The sequence below is a fragment of the Cataglyphis hispanica genome, chromosome 4, assembly GCF_021464435.1.
Source record: "Cataglyphis hispanica isolate Lineage 1 chromosome 4, ULB_Chis1_1.0, whole genome shotgun sequence".
NCBI classification, from domain to species: Eukaryota; Metazoa; Arthropoda; class Insecta; order Hymenoptera; family Formicidae; genus Cataglyphis; species Cataglyphis hispanica.
In genome coordinates, this window is record NC_065957.1 from 9,419,062 (window position 1) to 9,440,196 (window position 21,135).

The window sequence follows — 21,135 nt, forward strand, 5'->3', positions numbered from 1 at the left end:
AAAATTTTAAAGTATATATTATATATATATATATATATATATATATATATATATATATAAAGTTATTTTTTATATTATAAACTATTATTCCGTAGGATACGAAACATACATTCAAATACGGTTACGTGACCCATACGAGTCAGCACGGCATGTATAAGCTCGACCTGGCCAACATGAGATACACTCGTACTGTCAACTTGGCAAGCTATAACTGCGTGCCAACAAGCGTGGAATTTTCTGATCTGTGTACGCAATATAATACTTTTCATTTTATTTTAATTTTTTTCTTTCGTATTTTTTCTTCGGATTCCGCTCATCTGATTCTTGGGCTTGAATCTATCGGTTCATCTCGTTCTAGACGGTTTCGTGATATTGGGATGCGAAGAGCCGATCACCGGTCGTCCGACTGGTCAAGTGTTGTTGGACTATCTTACTGATAGCGTTCTTGCTCATAAACCGAATATCCTGGGGAAACCAGCGATCTCTCCTGATTCCAGATATCTGGTCACTCTCGACAAGCAGGACACCGGTGTCACTCTTGTAGTACAGGAGATATTGCGTAATATATATTTTCCATATTTTTCTATTATTCAGATAAAAAAAAGATGAGGAAGCAAAATATTGCGAAAAATTTGATAATTATCATATGTATATTATGAAAAGAAATTGTATATTATCTATATTTTTTCAGCAAACGGATTAAAATTCGCATTCGATGTAAAAACGACTTTAAATATCAGCGATATCGCTTTCTATCCGTCGCAGACGACCCATAGTTACGATATATACGCCTCATCAATAGACAAAGAAGATATTCTCTTCCTAGACTTGACTACCGGTGAGATGTAACTTTATTCGAAAATTTTGATTTTCAATTTCCCTAAAGAATGCAAGACTATTCATCCCATTACTCTTTTATAAACTGATTAAATAGAAACCTAACACGCACATATGATTTTACAGGCAAAGTGGAAATGATAACAGGTGTAGGAAAGGCAACACCACCACACCTGACCAAATGGGGCAATCCGAATAGACCTATAATACAAAGCGGTATATTTGGTCGATACATGGTAAGCCCGTCCAACCAGGCACTCTTTGTTCTCAACGGTGAGACCCGCACGGTGAATTGCGAGATTGGTGGCCTTATACATCCCGGCGCGATTGTTTGGTTTACTGTTTCACTGCGTTAACGAACGTAGCTACGCGACAACGACAATACGAGACATACGTATATAAATTGAACATATAGGGATCGAGTGGGTACCAAAATCAATATCGAGAAATTTTAGATGAAATTAAAAAATATATGTAGAGATCAACGACGGTGTCAAGAGTGCCTTCATCTTCCCTAAGTATTAATTTTCATAATGAATGTATCGCACAGGCATTTCCGCATTATGATTATATCATATTTGAAAAGAAAACAGCAACACTATTTCAAAACAAAATGTAACGAGATAAAAGATAAAATGTATTAGATTGTGATTTTTATATTATATTTATAATCATATTTTTAATTTATATCACGAATTAATATATAAAAGTTTATATATTATAATTTTAATTCCTATTCTCATATATTTTTTAATTAATAAACCAAGTATTAATTAATAAATCAATGCGTACTCGAAAAAAATATAACATGTATATAATTGTTACACATTAACGTTTTAAATTATTTAATTTTATGTATAATCAAAATATTAATTCAAATAAAATATTGAAAGAGTGGATATAAAATATTGAAAAAAAATTATAGTTTTTAAACTAATCGTTAATTTAAAAGAATAAAAAAATTCAGAACGTCACAGAAGAACAATTCTTATCACGCAACACACTCCACTATATAAAATAATCCGAATAAATTAATGAAAATTGTTTTTTATGCGTTATTCGAGTGAAATAAATTAATTTCATAATCTTTTGTAAAATAATCCACATTTTTAGAATTCGTAATAATTAATGAAAATAATATATGCACATTGTTATCAATACATATCAAATATCAACTGTCAAAATATTCAATATGTATTATGTTGCGGACATAGTTGCTGTTTCCTTAATTTGCATCACTCTTCTAATGCACATGAATAATCTCAATCAAAAATCAATATATTTTCAAGAATTTCAAACTTTGATTTTTGCAAATGCTTAAAAAATGATCTCTACATTTATTCGTAATGATTAAAAAAAAGCGACGATAGGAGAATGTATCATTCTCTTGCATATCTGTATCAAAGCTTAAGATCTATCTGTATTAAAACTTTCAATCTTTTATCTAGATACGATACATTCGTTCTGAAAATATTTATCTAGAGAAGATGAAAACATTACGCGTGTCATAAAGTTGAGTATGTGAGAATAATGAATTATAGGAAACAAAGGACAATGAGATGGCTATAATAGAAAAATGAGAAACATAACGAAACGCTATATATAACGTAAACATAACAAATATAAAAGAATAAACAAGCTATTATTAAATGTACAGCGCATTGAGTAGAACAGATGCACTCGTAAGAATGGCCGATTACGAAAAATATATACTATTAAAAAATTCTTTTCTAAATGGGCGCACATAATTTATATCTGTTTCTATTATTTATTTACTATATTTTGTTTAAATTGCTAATCGCTATATTTCTGCACGCATAAATATACAAAACGATTTTATATCTGTATTGTTTAGATTAAACATCATACTAGAATGCTAGTTGTAGGCCTTTTGTTGCAAGTGCATTTAACTGTCATCTGCTGTACATTATTTTGCATAGAATAAAAAAATTATGTATGTTATTATATGTATTTCGATAAAAATGTGTGATTACCTTAGGATACCATTAGTAACAATTAGTCCAAGAGAATTCATTGTAGAGATTAGAAGGCCAAGTCTGCTAGATTCGCGTCTTATGAAAAAATTGTAAGACGGCGATAGTAAGGTTCTTTTATATCAGAAAAAAAAGAAAAAGAAACGTGAGAAACCTCTCCTCCCACGAGTTGGTTTTACAATAAATAAAACTTTGAAAACCGTTTCTGATTGCGCGTATATACATACATATATAATAAAGTTACAACATAGTATATCAAAACAATTTATATAGTAATCCGCACGTGAAACATCAGTATTATATCGATGCTGCGCTGATACGGGCGCATGTTGAACTGCGATTAGTATCTTGTAATAAAATTGCAATATATAACTAATTTAATAAATAATCCATAAACGTAATTGCGTTTCATAAAATGTGTTTAATATTCTATCTCGCTTTATAACCCTCCATGTTTTCTCACTTAACGAAGGAATATCAGATAAGCGCAATACTTCGCTATTCATGAGCAAAATCTTCTCGTTTCTTCAGTTCAAATAAAAGGAGAGAGCAAAACGAGGCGTAACAGCGTTCTGCCGTTGCAATATATTGCCATAATTTAAGTCTGATTTCAAGTGTATGACGTTCACCTTTATTCGCTAATAAATTACGTGTTTAGAATTCTTGAGTTCTACATTTAACCGTCTACTGTACAAATTCGACATACGTTTACAATATATGCAATACAAATATGTTCAGTTCTCTCTTTGAATTCGTAAAACATGTCAGGCCTAAGCTGCACTAGTGCAGAATGTCACCGGCAGACACATTCTCTCCTCATTATATAATAATTGCATAACCATCATGAAAAAAATTCACAAGCAACGGCTATCGATATTTCACATAATCTAGCGCAAATCAGCACGCAGCATATCGCAGATCCGGATAGCGGGCTGTTGCGCTAAATACAACTTTAACAGAGGAGAGGACAGAAGAGAGGCAGATACGCAGGGGAAATAGAAGCGCAACAAAATATATAAAGGGAAAAATTGAAAACGTATAAGAAATACACAAGTAAACGTTCGTGATGAAAAAACACGTGGAAGAACACAAAATATTAATTTCCCCTTCCGTTACACTTCATTCTTTTCTTTGCCACTATCCCCAGTTGTTTCTCCTCCATTTGATTGACGTGTTCTATCGACTATCAAGTTAAATACACCACTTGTTATATATTGCACTGTTTCATGTTGGTCCCTTGTCGACTATAAAACAGTATGTATGCGTTGCTAAAATCTTCATCTTGAGGCTTTTGTTTGCTCGTAATCTCATCGTTGTAATAATACCATACATCCGTGCGAGGATTCTTCGCATACGCCGTATAATGGCCTGCGGAAACGCCTGAAATTTCAATCACATTATTTCGTAAATTTCTAATACGTATATAAATTAAATCTTTATTTTAGAAAGAAAATTACTTAAAAATATTTTTAAATAAGATTCTCCCACACACACAATTCTGACATTTATGCAGAATAGAATTCTTTCTAAATTATATTGAAAATCACTAAATTAAATTGAAAACCACTAATATTTTCAGACATAATTTGAAATTTTACACACCTCCAAAGTGGCACACGCAGGCATAAAGATCATAAAGATGGCGTCCTACGCTTAGACCCACCAAAGGGAATGTAACCTTGTCGTCTAGCTTCATGCTCGCGCATTCATAAAACACAAATCTACAATCAATTAAAAACAATGCTTGAACTATCTGTAAATGTTTTTCATCTATCGATCTATATATAAAGCATTTGCATAAATACATGATGAGTCTTATACATACCGTTTAAGATATACAATAAGGAACTTGGGATATCGATGGACCGTGAGCGTTTTTGTCGCACATTGGTTACACCCACATTTCGGACAGAACCAAGGATTATGTTCGTCTAAAGTTTCGCTAAAAGTATTAAATTTATGATATATTAAACGCGACAAAATACACATACACACACATACCAATCATATATTTTAATATATAAAATTATTTTCAATATTGCTTATTTTGTATTTATTGAATTTAACACTTTCATTGCAAGATGTAATTTAATTCTATTTGTTGATAGAATTTTTCTGCTATTTACTCTACTTTTAAGACCCATTTTCTGAAGAATTTTAATACTATCTTTAACTTTTTCAATATGAAAGGAGTATTAGGCAGTTTTAGGCACTATTAGTGAATTTACTCAGTAAATTTATTAATAGTGACAAAAAATCGAAACATTGATTATATGTTACAGTAATGACTACTTCTTGCGTTTCTCCACATCAAAAATATATTAACAAGAAATTTTCATTTATTTACTTGCATTTTTCATTAAGTATGATAATTTATACTATTGCATCTCTAAAAAACAGATGGTCAAAGTATTAAATAAAATTGTTTGTAACAGTTCAATTAACAGTAATGTATGCAAGATATCATAATATTTATCTCGCTCACTTAAGAAACCCTAAATTAGCATAGTTATAAAAACAATTCATAGAAACTAATTACCTCTGACTAAATGCTTGAAGGCAATCGTAAAGCGATAGTGGATGATGCGGCCGTTGTTTACTGACGCTAACGTGATCAATGGGATGTAGAATCTTAGGAACATATTCGGTATAACGAACTGCAAGCGTATCACCGTTTTGTAGCGCAACCATTCCCGTTTCGGGTACGCTACATCCTGTACAATGCGCAGTATACATACATCGTGAACAATGATGACCCTGCAAAAAATGTTTGTTTTTTTTGTAATTCGAGATATGGCAATATATTTAATAATTTAGACTTATACTATCGATTCTCATATTGAAGAACACTTGAATATTAAAAGCTATGTTACACTGTCATCACTGTCAATTATTTAACTGTTATATTCTTCATATTTCAAATAATATATTTAATTATGCATTCTGATTTGCCGTAAAAAAAAATTAAGTACACGTTTTGTATATTTAACAAAAAAAAAATGAAGATATCTCACCTGTCCATCAACGAAATGTATTGTGTAGCGTCCTTCGTGTGGAACATTTCTTTTGACAATATCGTACAAATCCCGCGCGTTCACTCTCGATGGGAGTCGTATCAAATGCGGATAACCAAAGAGCTTTGTGCCTTTGCGATTGTTCGTCGTCTCATTCGTCGTGTCGTGCCTCAACACTAAAGGTACATTGAGAATACGTACGATGGGTCTTGGCCGACCCGTTTGATCTATCTTCGTAAATGACGAGGCCGTCATGTACGTGGAACACATCGGACACGTTTGTGGCTCCGTTTGATTCTTGAAGTAATTCTGTAATTAAATTATACAAATTTTATTTAAAAATCGGTTTCAATCCGGTAAAATTGTAAAATTTTATTTTTACTAAAATACCCATGAGACACCTTTAATAAATATGAAATAAAACCCCTCAGAAGTAGCAGCATCAGATTAGTCTGAATTGAGTTCCAGGTATGAATTATACCAGGCTTTTGGATTAGACTAAAAAAGCGGATCGTACGAGATTCCAACTTTTCGTTTCCAGTCGCCTCTGCTTAAAAAAGCGTCCCTGACATTTTGGAAAACGTAAAGCTATTTCTGGTTCTCATACGTATCATTGCGATACCGTCCGTCTAGAACGTTTAACGATCTTATCTCAGACCTTCCCGGGAAATGAAATATGACAACGTGTGCCTCGTTTGTGTTTCCCTTCCAATAGATTGAAACTGCCAGTTTATTCATCATTGGGGTAATTACAATTACAATAAATGATAAAAAGAAAAAAATAGCAGATATATTCAATGCTAAGTATATGACTATTGTATTTTAATTGGACAAAAAAAATTGATAACAATTCATAAATGATAGTAAATAGATATATTAATATGATTTCATCATTTAGTTAGATATATTTTGACTTTATTTTACTTTGAATAAGATAATAGGCTCACCTCAATGCAAGGATCGCACATAATAAAGTTACAGCTATTTCCACTGTGCCTCTTCAAGTCGCCGTCTAATTCCTCAAGACAGATCATACATGGCACCTCCTCGCCCGTTATTGTACATTTCTGAGAAGAATCCATCTCCATTGGACGATCCCCGCCGCCATCGGACACCGAAGTGTACGCATCGGGAGGTTCCGTGAGTTCAAAGGCGTATATCGATCGATTCGTATCATTGATGTGTCTCAAGAGTGTATTGTCATCCTTAAATTTAAAACCTTGATGTAGAATCCATCAGTGAGTGATGTTTCCGCCTAAGTACGATAAACTACAGCAAGCAAGTAATTCCCGATACCTATGGTACAAGGGGAAAATAATATGACAGCGTTGGCGAAATTATAACAGAGCGAGAGACGAAAATGACGAAAGAGAAAATAAAGAGAAGAATCGGCGAATCTGTGCGATAGAATGTAGCCCCGTAACTAATCTTCACGCTACGAGAATGTTCTTCCATAGAGTTTCTTTAGGAGAATGGTATCGGCGATAATCGATCCTATTCGAATATACCACCTTCTTAATTCTCCAAAATTATTCTCTAACAGCATGCATTATGACTCGCATAGAACTCGATTATGAAGCGATAATTAAACCCTAAATTTTTATTTTAATTTTATTCAGAATCAATATTTTTAGTATGGTTAATGCTAAATTCCTGTAAAAGAGAATAGCAACACTACTGAAGACCTTTGTATAAATCAAATATAATTAAATATAAATCTAAATTTAATATATATTTAATTAATTTATTCGTAATTGCTATAATTCATAATATATGACACAATTTTCATTATATACATTTTCAAAATAAATATATGACTAAAAATGATCACTAATATAAAAGCAAAAACTTTTTAAAAATAAGTTTATATTAAAAATGTAAAAAAAAACATATTTTTCGTACCTACCAGAATCTTCGCTATATGATTCTCTAGAACCTCTGCAAGTGCAATATTCGTCACCGAGATATTCTCCTTGCCGAGCGTTTTTAATAATTCCTCTTTCAACTTTCCAATTCGTGATTGCTTGTTTAAGGAAACGACGCATCTCATAGGTTGATCACCATTTGCAGGAACATACGTGACATTCAATTGTCTCTCCATCGCATGAGGTAAGGGTACCGATAGATACATAAAAGGTTCATATGTAACAGAAACGTGGTTACAAACCGAGCATACAACCTGTAAATATATTCAAAACGTAAATATTCAACACATCACAGATAGAGCATTTTGAAAACATCAAATATCTTTTTAATTAGATTTTTCATTCAATTTTTCATTCAATTACTTTGAAATTATTTAAATTAAAAAATTTTTTTATTTAAATATATACATAATAATAAGAAGAAAACTGTAATACTGTACATAATTATGATTGTAGTAGTAGAATGAAACCTGCCTTTTGTCTTTTTTAAGGCAGGGTGGAAAATTTACTACAATTTAATATAGGAGACTTTTTACAGCAAGTACCACTGATTTGCGATATCTCCCCAACGTATAGTCTCCCACATAGACAAGTAATATTATTTGTGAGATTCTTACCGTACTCTTAAACTGGCCTTGGAAGGTGTCAACGATAATACTTTTATTAGATCGCAAATGCTTCACCCAGTGCTTATCTGCCTCGATCTCTTCTTGTGCAGCAATAGCACCAGTACCATAATTTTGTGGAATTCGTGAACACTGAATATTCTCGTTACCGAGACTGTCATGCTTATGATTCTTCTCCTGGTCATCTAATCTCATGCGTTTCACATTACACTTCTCCAGACCGCTATCATACTCGATGTCGGAACTATTAGACGCGTGATCGAGACTACCGTTGACCTTCTGAACGTTCACTTCTTTTATGCGTTTGATACTGACACTTTTATTATCAAAGTCGTGATTTTCTACAAGATTCGAATTGTCTAACGGCATCCTGCGGACATTGTCCTTTGGAAATTTCTGCGAGTCGTAATGAATCTCGTTATTACATTCTTGTTGCGTTACTAAAAAATTAGCGTTACTAGTTTTAGCTTCTTTGTGAATATCATATAAGCCACCATACTGTGGCACCGTTTTTGATAGTTCGATCAATGTGTCTAATCTCAAAGTTGGAGTAGTTTCATTTGTGCCTTCTTCGTTCACTTTATTGTGAATAAAAGTACTCGATCTTCCTTCGATGATTTCATCTGAATCTAGTGTCTCCTCGTCGTCCTCTCCATTTAAGGGTGAATCTCTCGGTGAATTCGTAATACTATCGAGCTCTCCGATCGACGAATCAAAGTCTTAAAATATTAAAAAATGATATTCAAGATACAATCTCTCTAAAGTAATACAATTCTATAAAATCATGTAGTCTCTTACCTCTTGGTGAGCCAGCCATAGTTACATTGGGACTATTTGGACATTCTGGTGATAAGCATTCATACATTTCCAAAATATCTGAATTAGGATTAGCTGTGGCAGTGACAGGAGAAAGGGTCTTTCCATTTGAATTTTCTATAGAGTTAAAAGAATTGGCAGTGGTTGTAGACAATGGAACTTGACAGTTCTTGGCACACTTTGCTGTGTTCATTTGCTCGTGAAGGGAATCCAATAGAAGCGCCAGAAATTCTTGACAATCATGCTGTTAAATACATACAACACAATTTCATATTGGAAAATAATCAATAAACATTCGAATATACAAATAATTGCACACTTACCTGCCTATAATCCTTAAATTGTGAATGGTAAGCACCTAAAGTCTGCTTAAATTCTGTTGGTCTAAGTACACTATATCTTCCAGACCACATTTTCCCAAGGAGTACGCTAAAGTGTGCCATTAATGATCCAGGTGGAGGCAGTTTCTCTCCTCTCTGCTGTAAATCCAAGAAATGTCGTAGGACAGGGGGAGTCGCAGTCAAACATTGTAACCCAGCTGCCATAAAACAGGTATTACCCAAGTTACGAAGACCACATACACCTGCAGGCAGGACTACTTCTGAAAATATATGTATTGAAGAAAGAATAAATATATGTTGTGTATATCATGATTTTTATGTTTCAAACATTACATTACATACACTCACCCATTGGCGAGTCATCGTGAGAATCTCCAGCCTCAGCGAAAAGATTATTAAGCGCTGTTGTACCAGGTGGCAGAAATGGACCGTGTTCTATGCCAGTTCCAGAATCAATTGAATCACCACCGACATCCGAGAAATCATTTAATCCAGGTGGCGGAGGAAGAGGAATTGCATAATCTGATGTTGAACTATTTGCTTCAGTCCTGTAAAGACATTTGAAATGGTTAGATTCTTAACAAATTAACACAAATTATTCTAAAATTATGGAGGAAAAACATATTTATACCATGTGTCTTCAATGCCCATGTTAACTTCAGATGAGAGAGTTTTATCTTCTTGCAGCGTAAGAGCTTGATCCAAGGAAGAAGTTAAGGGGCTAAGGCCAGTCGATTCTAATACCTCCGATATCTCTGGGACGTCAGGCAGGTGAAAAATTCCAGATGTTCCAATCATTGAAATATCTTCAACTTCCGAAACATCCACCTTATTGTCCATTCAGATAGCAACACAAAGCGCACAGTCTGCAATAAGAATAAATTACAATATTAAATCTTGGTTGCTCACAAATAAAGCTTTATTTTCATCGATACATTTTCTAAATTATCAGAAATTTAAATATTATGTAAAAACATTGTTTTTAAACTTAAACTAGACATAAAGCTATACATACTAATTCCTTAATGTAAAAGAAAAAATAATTTTAGAAATAATATATTAATATCGATAATATTAAATTGTAATCGATTACATTACGATGTAATTGCAACGACACAAGCTTATTTATTTTTCGCAAACTCATGTTAATTAATTTCGATGACTGATACGTCTAATAAAAGCCGAACAAGGAAGTTATATTACGAACTTATCGTTATAGGCGGGAAAGAAAGAGATTAGCATTCTAACGGAAGTTTGCATCGCTTTTACTTCCAATATCATAATTACAATCGAATCACATTAACCTAACCTATCGCAATTGCAAGCCGCAATTCCGTCAATCGCACCTCGTGCTTCGTGCCTCGTGCGAAAAAATCGAGACGAGAGAACAAGTTTTGCAAACACGCGCCTCGACTTTAAGTCGCCGTCCTAACCTGATACTCTCCTATTCCGCGTGATCGAACAACACTTATCGTACCGCGTGGCATGCGCGACGAATTTTTATCGATTTGTCGCGAATTCTTTTACAAGACGAGCGAGCGAGATGCGCGGGCAAAATTGACGAATTCGTTCAATATGGAAGAGAGTGAAATTCTCGTAAGTGCGAACGAGCGCGAGTAGGGATCGAAACGAACTGATCGCCAGCGCATCACGATGACACCGCATTATCGCGTATACGCGAGGACGCCGATGACGCCGTCGCTGACCTCGTGATGGCACGCGAAAAGATTCAGCGAGAGAGATCCGGCTACTTACTCACACCGTAAAGAAAACGAGACCCGCACCCTACGAGACTTCTACACCGCCATTGCAGCCGCGCAGCGTGATACGCGCAGGACGTAGACCCGTGTCCGTGTACGGCGCCTCAGCAAATGGAAGTGTTTTTGAATCCTCTCGATCGCAAAATCGCACACACCGACGAAACAATCATGGCGCGGCCCCGCTTGACGACAAACGGTATTCGCGAAAGTGGGGTGGTGGCGCGAGATCCGGCTTCAACCCTCGCGCACGCGCGCCAAATCGCCAAGTCGCGTCGAAATCATGGATCAAAAATTACCGGCCGGATCGCTCTCTATGTAAAAATGTAAAAAATATAGAAATATAATGTAATTTATAATGTATAATGTTACGTAATTTATAGCGTTTTCGAGTGAACGGATTTTGATCCATCTCGGATCAATTAAGCACTATTTTACTATGAATTCGTGACGATGCAATGACGTCATTAATCAACCTTGGATCAATCAAAATCCGTTCAATGGAAAACACTGCCCTAGTTCACACCGATATATTTTAATACGTACTAAATACTATACGCCAATCATAGCCATTCTTATAAAGAATGGAATGATTGTGATTGGCTAGTATAATATTTAGTACGTATTAAAATTTATCGGTGTAAACCAGGCCACTATTAATGTAATATAACGTATATAATGTATATACATTATTTTCAGGCAAAGCAATTGTTCCTAGATAGGAAAAGACGAGATAGCGAATCCGATTGGTTATGCCATTTTGTTACTATCTCTTTCAACGAATGTATCTATATTTTAACCAATAGCATTTCACACACGCGTACTTTAGTGTTTAACTTTCATGTTGGGAATTTTTCTCGCACAGATTACATTTCCTTCGGTTATTTTTTTTTTGTACTTTATGGTTTAAATAATCGCAAATACAATAAACAAAGATTATTTTCACGGTTACGAGCACGATTTTTTAAGCGATTGTATCGTCCTTCCAATTCTCGAACAAACAGGTTTACAATCTTATCAAAATTTTATTTAACAACGTTCATAAAATATTTCGAAGATTTGTGACACAATTTCTGAAAGATAAACATAACAAATGTATGTATGTTTCGGTCCTAAATAATTTTATCCAATAAGTATACGTGATTTTTGTATGCAAATATATAACCGTACATTCGCATTTTTGTATATGTGAGCCTAATTAAAATTTGGATTCTTATCAGGCAATTTTATAATCTAAAAATAGCATATAAAAAAAGGAAGAGAAAAATTTTTGGATCTCTCATATTAATAACTTAAATATTATTTACTATAAAAACAACATATTATATATATATATATATATATATATATATATATATATATATACATAATTAAAATCGTGATAATATAAATTTAAAAAATTGAATTCGCGATTTTATATTTTTTAAACTTTTGATGAATAAATAAGTTTTTTTTTTTAATTTATTGTTTTTGGTACAATATTATATTTTGATGAGTACAATAATTATACGTGTTATCTAAAAAAAGAATTTATTTGGCCATTATCTTTTTTTTTATCAACGCATTTTTTATGTACAATTAATTTCTTCTTTTTTCATAACTTCTTTTCATATAATAGTTTTATTTTTCACGTTTAGCGAGAGAGAACAGATATAATACAAAATTTATTGCTTTTGTTCATCGTGGGAGACTGACGTGTCAAGTATACATTTGCGAATAGCGCATAGAACATATTTGTCACCCCAGGATTGTATTCGGAAATGTTGTGGAGGAAATAAAATAAATCGTTGAAATTACGTCGATATATATATGTACGTATGATATAGATATACAATTAAAGAGGAACTCTTAAAATGTTACTAAAATAATATACTTTAGCCTCATCAATATATTATATAGGTCTTTTCCCTGAAGGATTTCTAATTCTCGTCCCGCTTTCACATCCCCTCATCTTGAGTACAGCCCTGTGGGTGTGTGTATATATATACATATACTGCGTAGATTATTTGCATTCACTCTGTAGACTCTGTACTCATGCTGACAGTTGTCGCACGTTTTTTCCTCACGTGCCTTCTACAAAACAAGAGCTCCGGAATTCGTTGAATTTGTGCGTATGCGCGCGCATCGGCATAATCAAAAAACAACCTCCTCCGAAGCATGAGGATTCTCGTTCCAACACGACGTTGATAATCTATTATATATACCATTAATTGTGGCACGAACTCGAGTGGAGGAAGACGCGCCTTTCACCGCGCGTTTCTTTTTTAAACGCGCAGACGACTCCGTTCCTTCCGCGGCACACGATTTCGCAGGTTGCTTTCTCGGGAGTCGCACACGTGGGTTGCGTCTCGAGGAGAAAAAAAGTGAGAAGAGGAAATACGAAAGGTGGGAAAACGAACGATTGCCTTTCTATAAAAAAAAAATTGTTCTGCGAGAGGCCCGTAAATCTTATGGTGATATCGCGACTGTGGCATGGACAAAGAAACGAATCAGGATGAGGCCCATATGACAACGGTAAGGCAAACATTGACATCAGCACTATCAACATCATATTTCGATCTTAACATCGGAATAGACACGCCACTTTCAAACTTACATTATTTCCATCAACTGTCAAAGTTATAACACACGCTTGCATGAGTTTGGCAAGTTAAATACAATTGGCTAATTTACAATATTAATTGAAGAGTCATGAGAAATTTCTTAATAATTGTATATATTCATGGCAAAAAATTTTTTTAGTGCAAAATATAATTTAATAAATTTTTAAGTTATTTTATCTTTATATGATTTATATTACAGAAATTTTTAAGTAATAAATTAATTAATTATAGAATATTGCAATTTCAAATTTAATACTTGAAAAAGCAACTTATTCTTTCTTGACTAATATTTCGCAAATCTAATTTTTGTTTAAAATTGATTGGACTTCTTATAATCTATATTAGCATTTAGACTATTTTAAATATTAATTACTATATTATAAAGTTATAATATATTTAGAATAGTTTTAAAATATCTTTGATAATATTCACGAAAGAATTTTATTTATAATATCAATATCAAAATTATATAAATATCAAAATTAATATATATTTATAATAAATTTGAATCAGAACACACAGGTACACATATACATATACATACATCAAAATAGATGACATATAAAATAGTAAGTATAGTAGAATTCTATCGAGAACTCCGGTGAAAATTAGAGAACTTTAAAGTGAGTTTTAATAACAGCATTCTATTGTAAAGTTAATAATGCAATTGCGATAATTTTTGCCGCTTTAATTTATAATATGTATATAATTACATACTTTGTTTTATAATAGATAGTACATACAATAACGTGTGATGTTTCATAACGGACTTGCTTAACATTGAGCAACCGTTTAAATATCATTCTCACTTTCGCGCCGACATAAAATTCCATTTCCGGAATAGAAAACATCACGTTTAGAGCGATAGATCATCAGCTAATTGAATAAACTTCTCGAAACACATTGCGGACTAAATTGAATTATTCCGCTGTCAAATATCCGACAGTTGTATGTCATAAATCTCGGATCAATGTCAAGTGTGCTTTAGTTTTATAAATCGTATTTAATTCTTCATAGTGTTCGACTGTTTAGATTTTATGAATTTTAACTCTTGACTTCTTCAGCTAAATGGAACTGTCTTTAAGGTTTAAGAAACTGCTGCATGCTTCTTTTACAGCTCATAAAACGTCGCAATTAGGAGCAAAATAAAAAATAATGTTTTATTCATATGCATATATGAAGTAACGTGAATAATATTATTTCATTGCAAATGTTTCAATTTCAATTATATAAAGTAAATTTTTTGTGATAGCTTTCATATATTCTTGAAAAAAAAAATAATTTATTAAAAATATATTTTGTTTTATTAAAATTATATTAGAAAATATAAACTTTTAAAATGTATTTATATATAATTCTATTATTTTAGAAGCAATTTTCACGAATTATCATTACAAGTATATGTTAATCATTGGCCATTCAAATTTAAAAATTTTATTAAAATTCTAATATGTGCGTGAGGAAGTTTGAAAAGCAATTTGAAAACAGCTAAAAAATAATTCATATATGCAGGGTGCTAAATTTCAAACGTAACAGATCGAATATCCAGTCCGGTTTTTTTTTAACCAAAACGTCATTCAAAATCAAATTCTTTTTAAATTCTTTCAAAATTTGTCTGCTTCGAAATAATACGTATCTAAAAAACCGGATCTCGAGTTTTCATTTATCAAGATATTCGACCTGTTACGTTCGAAATTTAGCACCCTGTATACATATATGTGCGTCGAGTTGAATAAAATTTCGTCATTTATATTCATACAATTTTAAATCAATTAAAATTATGCAATTTAATGAATTAATGGAGATATAAAATCATTTTATATTTAATTACTATATTATTTTACAATAATTTACATAAAATCATTATACAATTGCAGCCTGAACTAATTAAAACTCACGGTTACATACCCGAGACCCATCACATTTGGACAGAAGATGGTTACTGCTTGAATGTGCATCGTGTACTCTCACCCAGGGATCAAGTGTCAATAAAAGCTGAACCTATCATAAATATTGATACGGCCGTAATCAATAATAGTAGCAAAGATTCTAATTTGTCAACATCCCCTGATTATCATCGTGTTCTAGAAACTCTCGAATACGCAGATTCGAGATTACCAGTTATTGTAAACCACGGACTTATATCCAGTTCTGCAGATTGGGTGCTATTGGGACCTCACAAGGCTCTTGGTAATTACTCTTTATTAATTCTTCTTTTATCTTTTTATTTTTTTATTATTTATATTTTAGTTGCTCGCTCATACTAGAATATTTTTCGATGGTTTCAACAAATTTAATCAACAGGGAGGATTTTATGGCATGAAAATTATTTATTAGTAAAATAATATATAAATATTTCTCTTATGTAACTTTTCATGTCGCAGCTTATGTCCTTTGCGACAATGGATTCGATGTTTGGCTCGCGAATGCTCGTGGAAATACTTACTCTAAACACCATAAACATTACTCGATTAAGGACAAAGAGTTTTGGAATTTCAGGTAATCAAACAACTTTTTAAGCGATTTAAATATAAGACAGTAAATATATAAAATTATTATACAAAAAATATACGTTTCTCTTACAGTTGGCACGAGATCGGATATTACGATTTACCAGCGATGATAGATTATGTCTTAGAAAAGACTGGTCATTCCGAATTGTATTATATCGGTCATAGTCAGGGTACAACCACATTTTACGTTATGATGAGCGAAAGACCCGAATATAATTCTAAAATTAAAGGGATGATAAGTTTAGCACCTATAGCGTTCTTAGCGAATCAGAGAAGTCCACTCTTCAAGTATCTTGTACATTTTAACGGTTTATTGGAGGTAATGTAATTTTCTAACTTCTTTTCCGCGAGATTGTGCCCTTATTACTCACCATTATAAGCGTGTTTCAGTGGAGCTCCTACTTTTTCAACTTTCACCACTGGTTCCCCCGTAGCAGGTGGCAAGCACATATGTTTAGCACCCTTGTACGCAACGCTCCTTACGCGGTGACGAAAGGCTTGTGCAACTGTTGGTTTTATCTGGTCGCCGGATTTGGTAGCGATCAGCTCGATAAATCCATGTTGCCTTTGATATTCGGACACTTTCCGGCAGGCGCTGCGATAAAACAAATCGTTCATTTTGGTCAATCAATAATGTCCGGTAAGTAAGATAACATATATAGTACGCGTAAGAATGATATATTGTAATATCTTTTAAGAGTTTTCATTAAACACTCCAATCTTGATACATATATTTTTTGGCGATCTATTTTAGGAAGTAAAAGAGAATTACATTTATGCTGAAATATCCTGTATTTAACTTATAATTATTTGATTTTCAGGCAGTTTTCGGAAATATGATCATGGCGTTAAAATGAATCTAAAGCTTTATGGATCCACTCAACCACCCAAATATAATCTTGAAAGAATTAAAGTACCCATGGCGATTTTTTATAGTGACAATGACTTTCTCACACATTATACTGTAAGTTATATATATAATTTTACTATTAAATTATATATTAAGATCGCATTTTGTTTGTTTCTATTTTATATATATTACACGCGTGCATTTTTTTATTTCAAAAATTATAAATTCTTCTGGAATGCAAAAAAATACTTCAATTTCTTCACTTATTAACTAATATCTTAGAATATTTATTTTAAATTTTTTACATCACAAAATATCTAATAAATAGAATAAATACGTTCTCAAAAAGTTTATGCTGAAATAAGATCTGGGATTAAAATGCACAATCAGAGAAAGTGTAGGATTAAAATCAGATTTTAATTTTTGTGGAAGTTTTATGTTTCATAATTATTTCAGGATGTTCAAAAATTGGTAAATAGATTACCAAACGTTATAGAAGTTAAAAAGGTACCGTACGAAAAATTTAATCATATTGATTATATGTGGGGTAGAGATGCGAGAACACTTCTATATAACCGCATTGTACTCGTGTTAAAAAAATTTTAATGTATATTGTAATAATATGTTAAATACTAAAATAACTATATATAAAAGAAAGATTTCGATATTTTTGCATTTACATTGTATGTATTAATTGACTCATTAATCAAACCAAGTATATATATATATATATATATATATATATATATATATATATATATATATATATATATATAAGTATGAACATTGAAAAGACTTCAAGAACTATCGAGCAGGAGCAAGTAGTATATAATAAGAATTTGAAATACAATAGAATATAATATGTGATCTAATTTTTTTAAATATGATTAAATATAATATTTTTTTATGCGAATATATATGTCTATGATATTTAAAAAAAAATTGATACATACTATTTTTGTATATGAAAATATTATTTAATATTTTATGTATAAATAAATTTGTAAAAATAAAGAATTTACAAGAAACACATTTAGTAGTTTATAAAATACGAAATATTACTATCATTTTTGTATATTAAAAAAAACGAAAAGATGACTTGGTGTGTATATATATCTTTATGTTATAAAGTATATGTATTTTATTTTTATAATAAAAACTGCACATGGTCTTATGAATATTTAGATCAGATTAAATTTGCGGTTTCCAATGATGTAAAAGTTTCACAACTTTTTCTTTTTCTCATCAGACCGACGATGCAGTAAATGCATCATCGAGGGAATTACATCATATTACAACATACCTCATATAATGATAAACATATTTCGTGAAAAAAATTTCGTGACTATGCAACAAACATAAAATTCAATTTCATAACATATATATATGTAAATAGTTACCGCCGCGATAATGGCAATAGGGCTCTTAAATTTAATACGTAAGGCGGACGAGTTGACAAAGCCAGCACTGATTTGGACATATATATATATATATTTTATTTATATCATTGAGACGTAGTGTAGAGACAAAGAAGAGGAAAATTGAAAAAAAATGCAAAAAATACAATTGTAAAGAATAAATCTCTAATTATAACAGAGAATAATCTCCAATTTACATTGTCTTTTTTTCCCCTCCCCTTCTACTTCTGCATTCTTTGCATATCATACGTGATTTATTCAAAGAAATAGCTGATAAACGAGATGATTAAATGACTTTGCAATACATTGTTTAATATAATAAAAATCATATCAAATATAAAACATATATTTTTTGAAATCTCTATCTCTTTTAAAAGTGAAATCAAGCGTGATACAGCACGCTAGTAGATATATATTTGATTTCCGCATACCGAGATCTTTTACGTATATTTTGTTAACAAATACATGTGTATGTATATAGAAAATGTGATAATAAGAACATTTTCTGAAAAATAAATATATATTTACTTTATGATTCAAAAGTTATTTATTTTCTATGATTCATTTTTTATGATCAGGTATATGCCATGAATATATGCCTATGGCGATCTTTGAAATTATCTCTGATCGCGATAGTTGCTATAGATTTTTTTCTTATCATAGAGATAAGAATTATTATATAATATATCAATACATGCTGTAATTGACTAAAAATTCATTTTGTAATAGATCACGTTTTGTATAACTACTACCATGGCTTTAAAGTTTGCTAGTAACCTATCTTTTATGTTTACGGAGGCCCCCAGTATTATTGACAGATATCAGCTGGCTAAACAAGCAGGATTTAAAGCAGTTGAAAGTGGATTTCCATTTGGCTTTTCTATTCAACAGGTTGCCGCAGCTAGAAAGAAAGCAGATGTCGATCAAATACTTTTAAACGTATTCACAGGTATGTATTGTTTAGTATTCACACGCTACATTATAAAAGTAATATCATTAATTCTTTAAATTCTAAATTCTCTTAAACTGTCATACAGGTGATGTTACAAAAGGAGAATTGGGCTTTGCTGCAATTCCAGGTGAAGAGGAAAACTTTAAAAAAAGTATTGAGAAAACGATAGAATATGCAAAAGCTTTGGATTGTAAAATGTGAGTAACTATATATAATAAAGGCACAAATACAATTGAGAATTAATGCTTGTATGGATAAATAATTTATACTATATAATAGTGATAGCAAATTCTATTCTCAAGATTCTATCCTTAGGATTCATGTAATGTCAGGAAAAGTGGAATCGCCCACTGCTGCTAATGACATAGTTTATGAAAAAAATCTGTTATATGCCATTGAAAAATGTAAATCGGAAGACATTGTCGTTCTTATTGAACCAATTAATAATTACAGTGTTCCTAATTATTATATGAATAATTTTCAGAAAGGTGCGAGACCAAATTCATGGTTCATGTAATTATTACTTTTGTTTCTTATAATAGACTTATAAAGTAATTCTTTTATTTTTGTCATTACAGGTTTAAATTTGGTTAAGAAGATAAACAGTATACACTTTAAGCTACAAATGGATATTTTTCATTTACAACATTGCTGTGGTAATATTACAAAATGCATTCAGGATTTTTTACCTTATGTGGGTTAGTTTCTTTATAATATTACATTAATCTTTAAATATAATAAAAAAAATAATATTAGTATATTTATATAAAGTTATTTTTATAAAGTATAATATTATCATTCTTATAGGCCACATTCAAATAGCTCAAGTTCCTGATAGGCATGAGCCAGATACTCCAGGAGAGATTGATTATAAATATGTCTTTTCTTTATTAGAAAGAACAGGCTACACTGGATATATTGGTTTAGAATATTGGCCAAAATCATTAACAACAGAAGGATTAAATTGGATTAAGAAATATGGTTACAACCTGTAAATAGATATTTATGTATGTATATATATCAATGTATAAATGATTTTTTTTTATTTATAATCTCTTAAATGAGAAATATATTTTCATATTATATCTGTATTACATATGAATTATAATGAAATAAACATCTACATACCAATTTTATGTAAACATATAAACTACATTTTAAAACAATCAACAGATTGTTAGCTGTGATTAATGAATAATTTTCAATAAACCATATAAGAGATATAGAATTAATATATTTAATTGTAAAACATTATTATTACATAACTCATATATATGTAAGTTAATGTTTATATGTTTATTTTGGCTTTTGATATTTATTATGTACATGTGAGATTGACAATGTATATATATTGCTTTTATACCTTGCACAAGTATAAACATAAATAATATCTTAATACATATAAGCAAAAATATGGCAGTCTAATATAAAACGTATATATACAACCTTTTATACCTGAAATTCATAACATGTAGTAAAGTACACCACA

The 21,135-nt window shown here is 31.5% G+C and overlaps 4 protein-coding genes across 10 annotated transcripts in view; 3 read left to right on the plus strand and 1 right to left on the minus strand.

The window, feature by feature from the left end:
* Positions 1-3,232, plus strand: part of LOC126848966 (follistatin-related protein 5-like) — a 38,971-nt gene extending 35,739 nt beyond the window's left edge. For both annotated transcript variants that reach the window (XM_050590382.1, XM_050590384.1), the window contains exons 14-17: positions 96-246; positions 359-559; positions 692-838; positions 964-3,232. In XM_050590382.1, the coding sequence (XP_050446339.1) occupies positions 96-246; positions 359-559; positions 692-838; positions 964-1,193 (729 nt within the window). In that variant the 3' untranslated portion in view covers positions 1,194-3,232. The remainder of the gene's footprint in view (positions 1-95; positions 247-358; positions 560-691; positions 839-963) is intronic.
* Positions 3,233-3,439: 207 nt separating this feature from the next.
* LOC126848963 (uncharacterized) lies at positions 3,440-11,510 on the minus strand. Of its 5 annotated transcripts, none has more exons than XM_050590377.1 (13): positions 11,313-11,510; positions 10,185-10,419; positions 9,896-10,101; positions 9,536-9,810; positions 9,195-9,456; positions 8,388-9,115; positions 7,752-8,024; positions 6,793-7,050; positions 5,846-6,154; positions 5,371-5,588; positions 4,657-4,773; positions 4,434-4,552; positions 3,440-4,211 (listed from the first exon to the last, which is right to left on the minus strand). In XM_050590377.1, the coding sequence occupies exons 2-13, from the start codon at positions 10,391-10,393 to the stop codon at positions 4,039-4,041; spliced, it is 3,147 nt and encodes a 1,048-aa protein (XP_050446334.1). In that variant the 5' UTR covers positions 10,394-10,419; positions 11,313-11,510; the 3' UTR covers positions 3,440-4,038. The 5 variants fall into 5 exon arrangements, with proteins under 5 accessions (XP_050446334.1, XP_050446337.1, XP_050446336.1 ...); XM_050590380.1 differs by having other exon boundaries at positions 9,902-10,101; positions 11,309-11,510; XM_050590379.1 differs by having other exon boundaries at positions 9,536-9,813; positions 9,902-10,101; positions 11,309-11,510.
* A 1,437-nt stretch (positions 11,511-12,947) lies between these two features.
* On the plus strand, positions 12,948-18,019 carry LOC126849302 (lipase 3-like). Its single transcript, XM_050590995.1, has 8 exons — positions 12,948-13,121; positions 13,210-13,824; positions 15,791-16,103; positions 16,298-16,412; positions 16,499-16,745; positions 16,817-17,066; positions 17,248-17,390; positions 17,733-18,019. The coding sequence occupies exons 2-8, from the start codon at positions 13,783-13,785 to the stop codon at positions 17,880-17,882; spliced, it is 1,260 nt and encodes a 419-aa protein (XP_050446952.1). The 5' UTR covers positions 12,948-13,121; positions 13,210-13,782; the 3' UTR covers positions 17,883-18,019.
* Positions 18,020-19,146: 1,127 nt separating this feature from the next.
* LOC126848650 (putative hydroxypyruvate isomerase) lies at positions 19,147-20,796 on the plus strand. 2 transcript variants are annotated; one of them, XM_050589683.1, is made up of 6 exons: positions 19,147-19,272; positions 19,424-19,643; positions 19,732-19,843; positions 19,962-20,134; positions 20,225-20,344; positions 20,454-20,796. In XM_050589683.1, exons 2-6 carry the CDS (start codon positions 19,448-19,450, stop codon positions 20,639-20,641), a joined length of 789 nt encoding a protein of 262 aa, XP_050445640.1. In that variant the 5' UTR covers positions 19,147-19,272; positions 19,424-19,447; the 3' UTR covers positions 20,642-20,796. The 2 variants fall into 2 exon arrangements, with proteins under 2 accessions (XP_050445640.1, XP_050445639.1); XM_050589682.1 differs by lacking the exon at positions 19,147-19,272 and having other exon boundaries at positions 19,283-19,643.
* The last annotated feature ends 339 nt before the right edge of the window (positions 20,797-21,135 follow it).

Coding starts and splice junctions, on each gene's coding strand:
- LOC126848963 (XM_050590377.1), bottom strand. CDS start 10,393: ATGGACAATAAGGTGGATGTTTCGGAAGTTGAAGATATTTCAATGATT. Junction 9,116..9,194: donor TATGGCTGGCTCACCAAGAG/GTAAGAGACTAC, acceptor TAATATTTTAAG/ACTTTGATTCGTCGATCGGA. Junction 4,212..4,433: donor CTGCGTGTGCCACTTTGGAG/GTGTGTAAAATT, acceptor TTGAAATTTCAG/GCGTTTCCGCAGGCCATTAT.
- LOC126849302 (XM_050590995.1), top strand. CDS start 13,783: ATGGACAAAGAAACGAATCAGGATGAGGCCCATATGACAACG. Junction 13,825..15,790: donor ATGAGGCCCATATGACAACG/GTAAGGCAAACA, acceptor ATACAATTGCAG/CCTGAACTAATTAAAACTCA. Junction 16,746..16,816: donor ATTTTAACGGTTTATTGGAG/GTAATGTAATTT, acceptor AGCGTGTTTCAG/TGGAGCTCCTACTTTTTCAA.
- LOC126848650 (XM_050589683.1), top strand. CDS start 19,448: ATGGCTTTAAAGTTTGCTAGTAACCTATCTTTTATGTTTACGGAGGCC. Junction 19,844..19,961: donor AAAGCTTTGGATTGTAAAAT/GTGAGTAACTAT, acceptor TTCTATCCTTAG/GATTCATGTAATGTCAGGAA. Junction 20,345..20,453: donor GGATTTTTTACCTTATGTGG/GTTAGTTTCTTT, acceptor TCATTCTTATAG/GCCACATTCAAATAGCTCAA.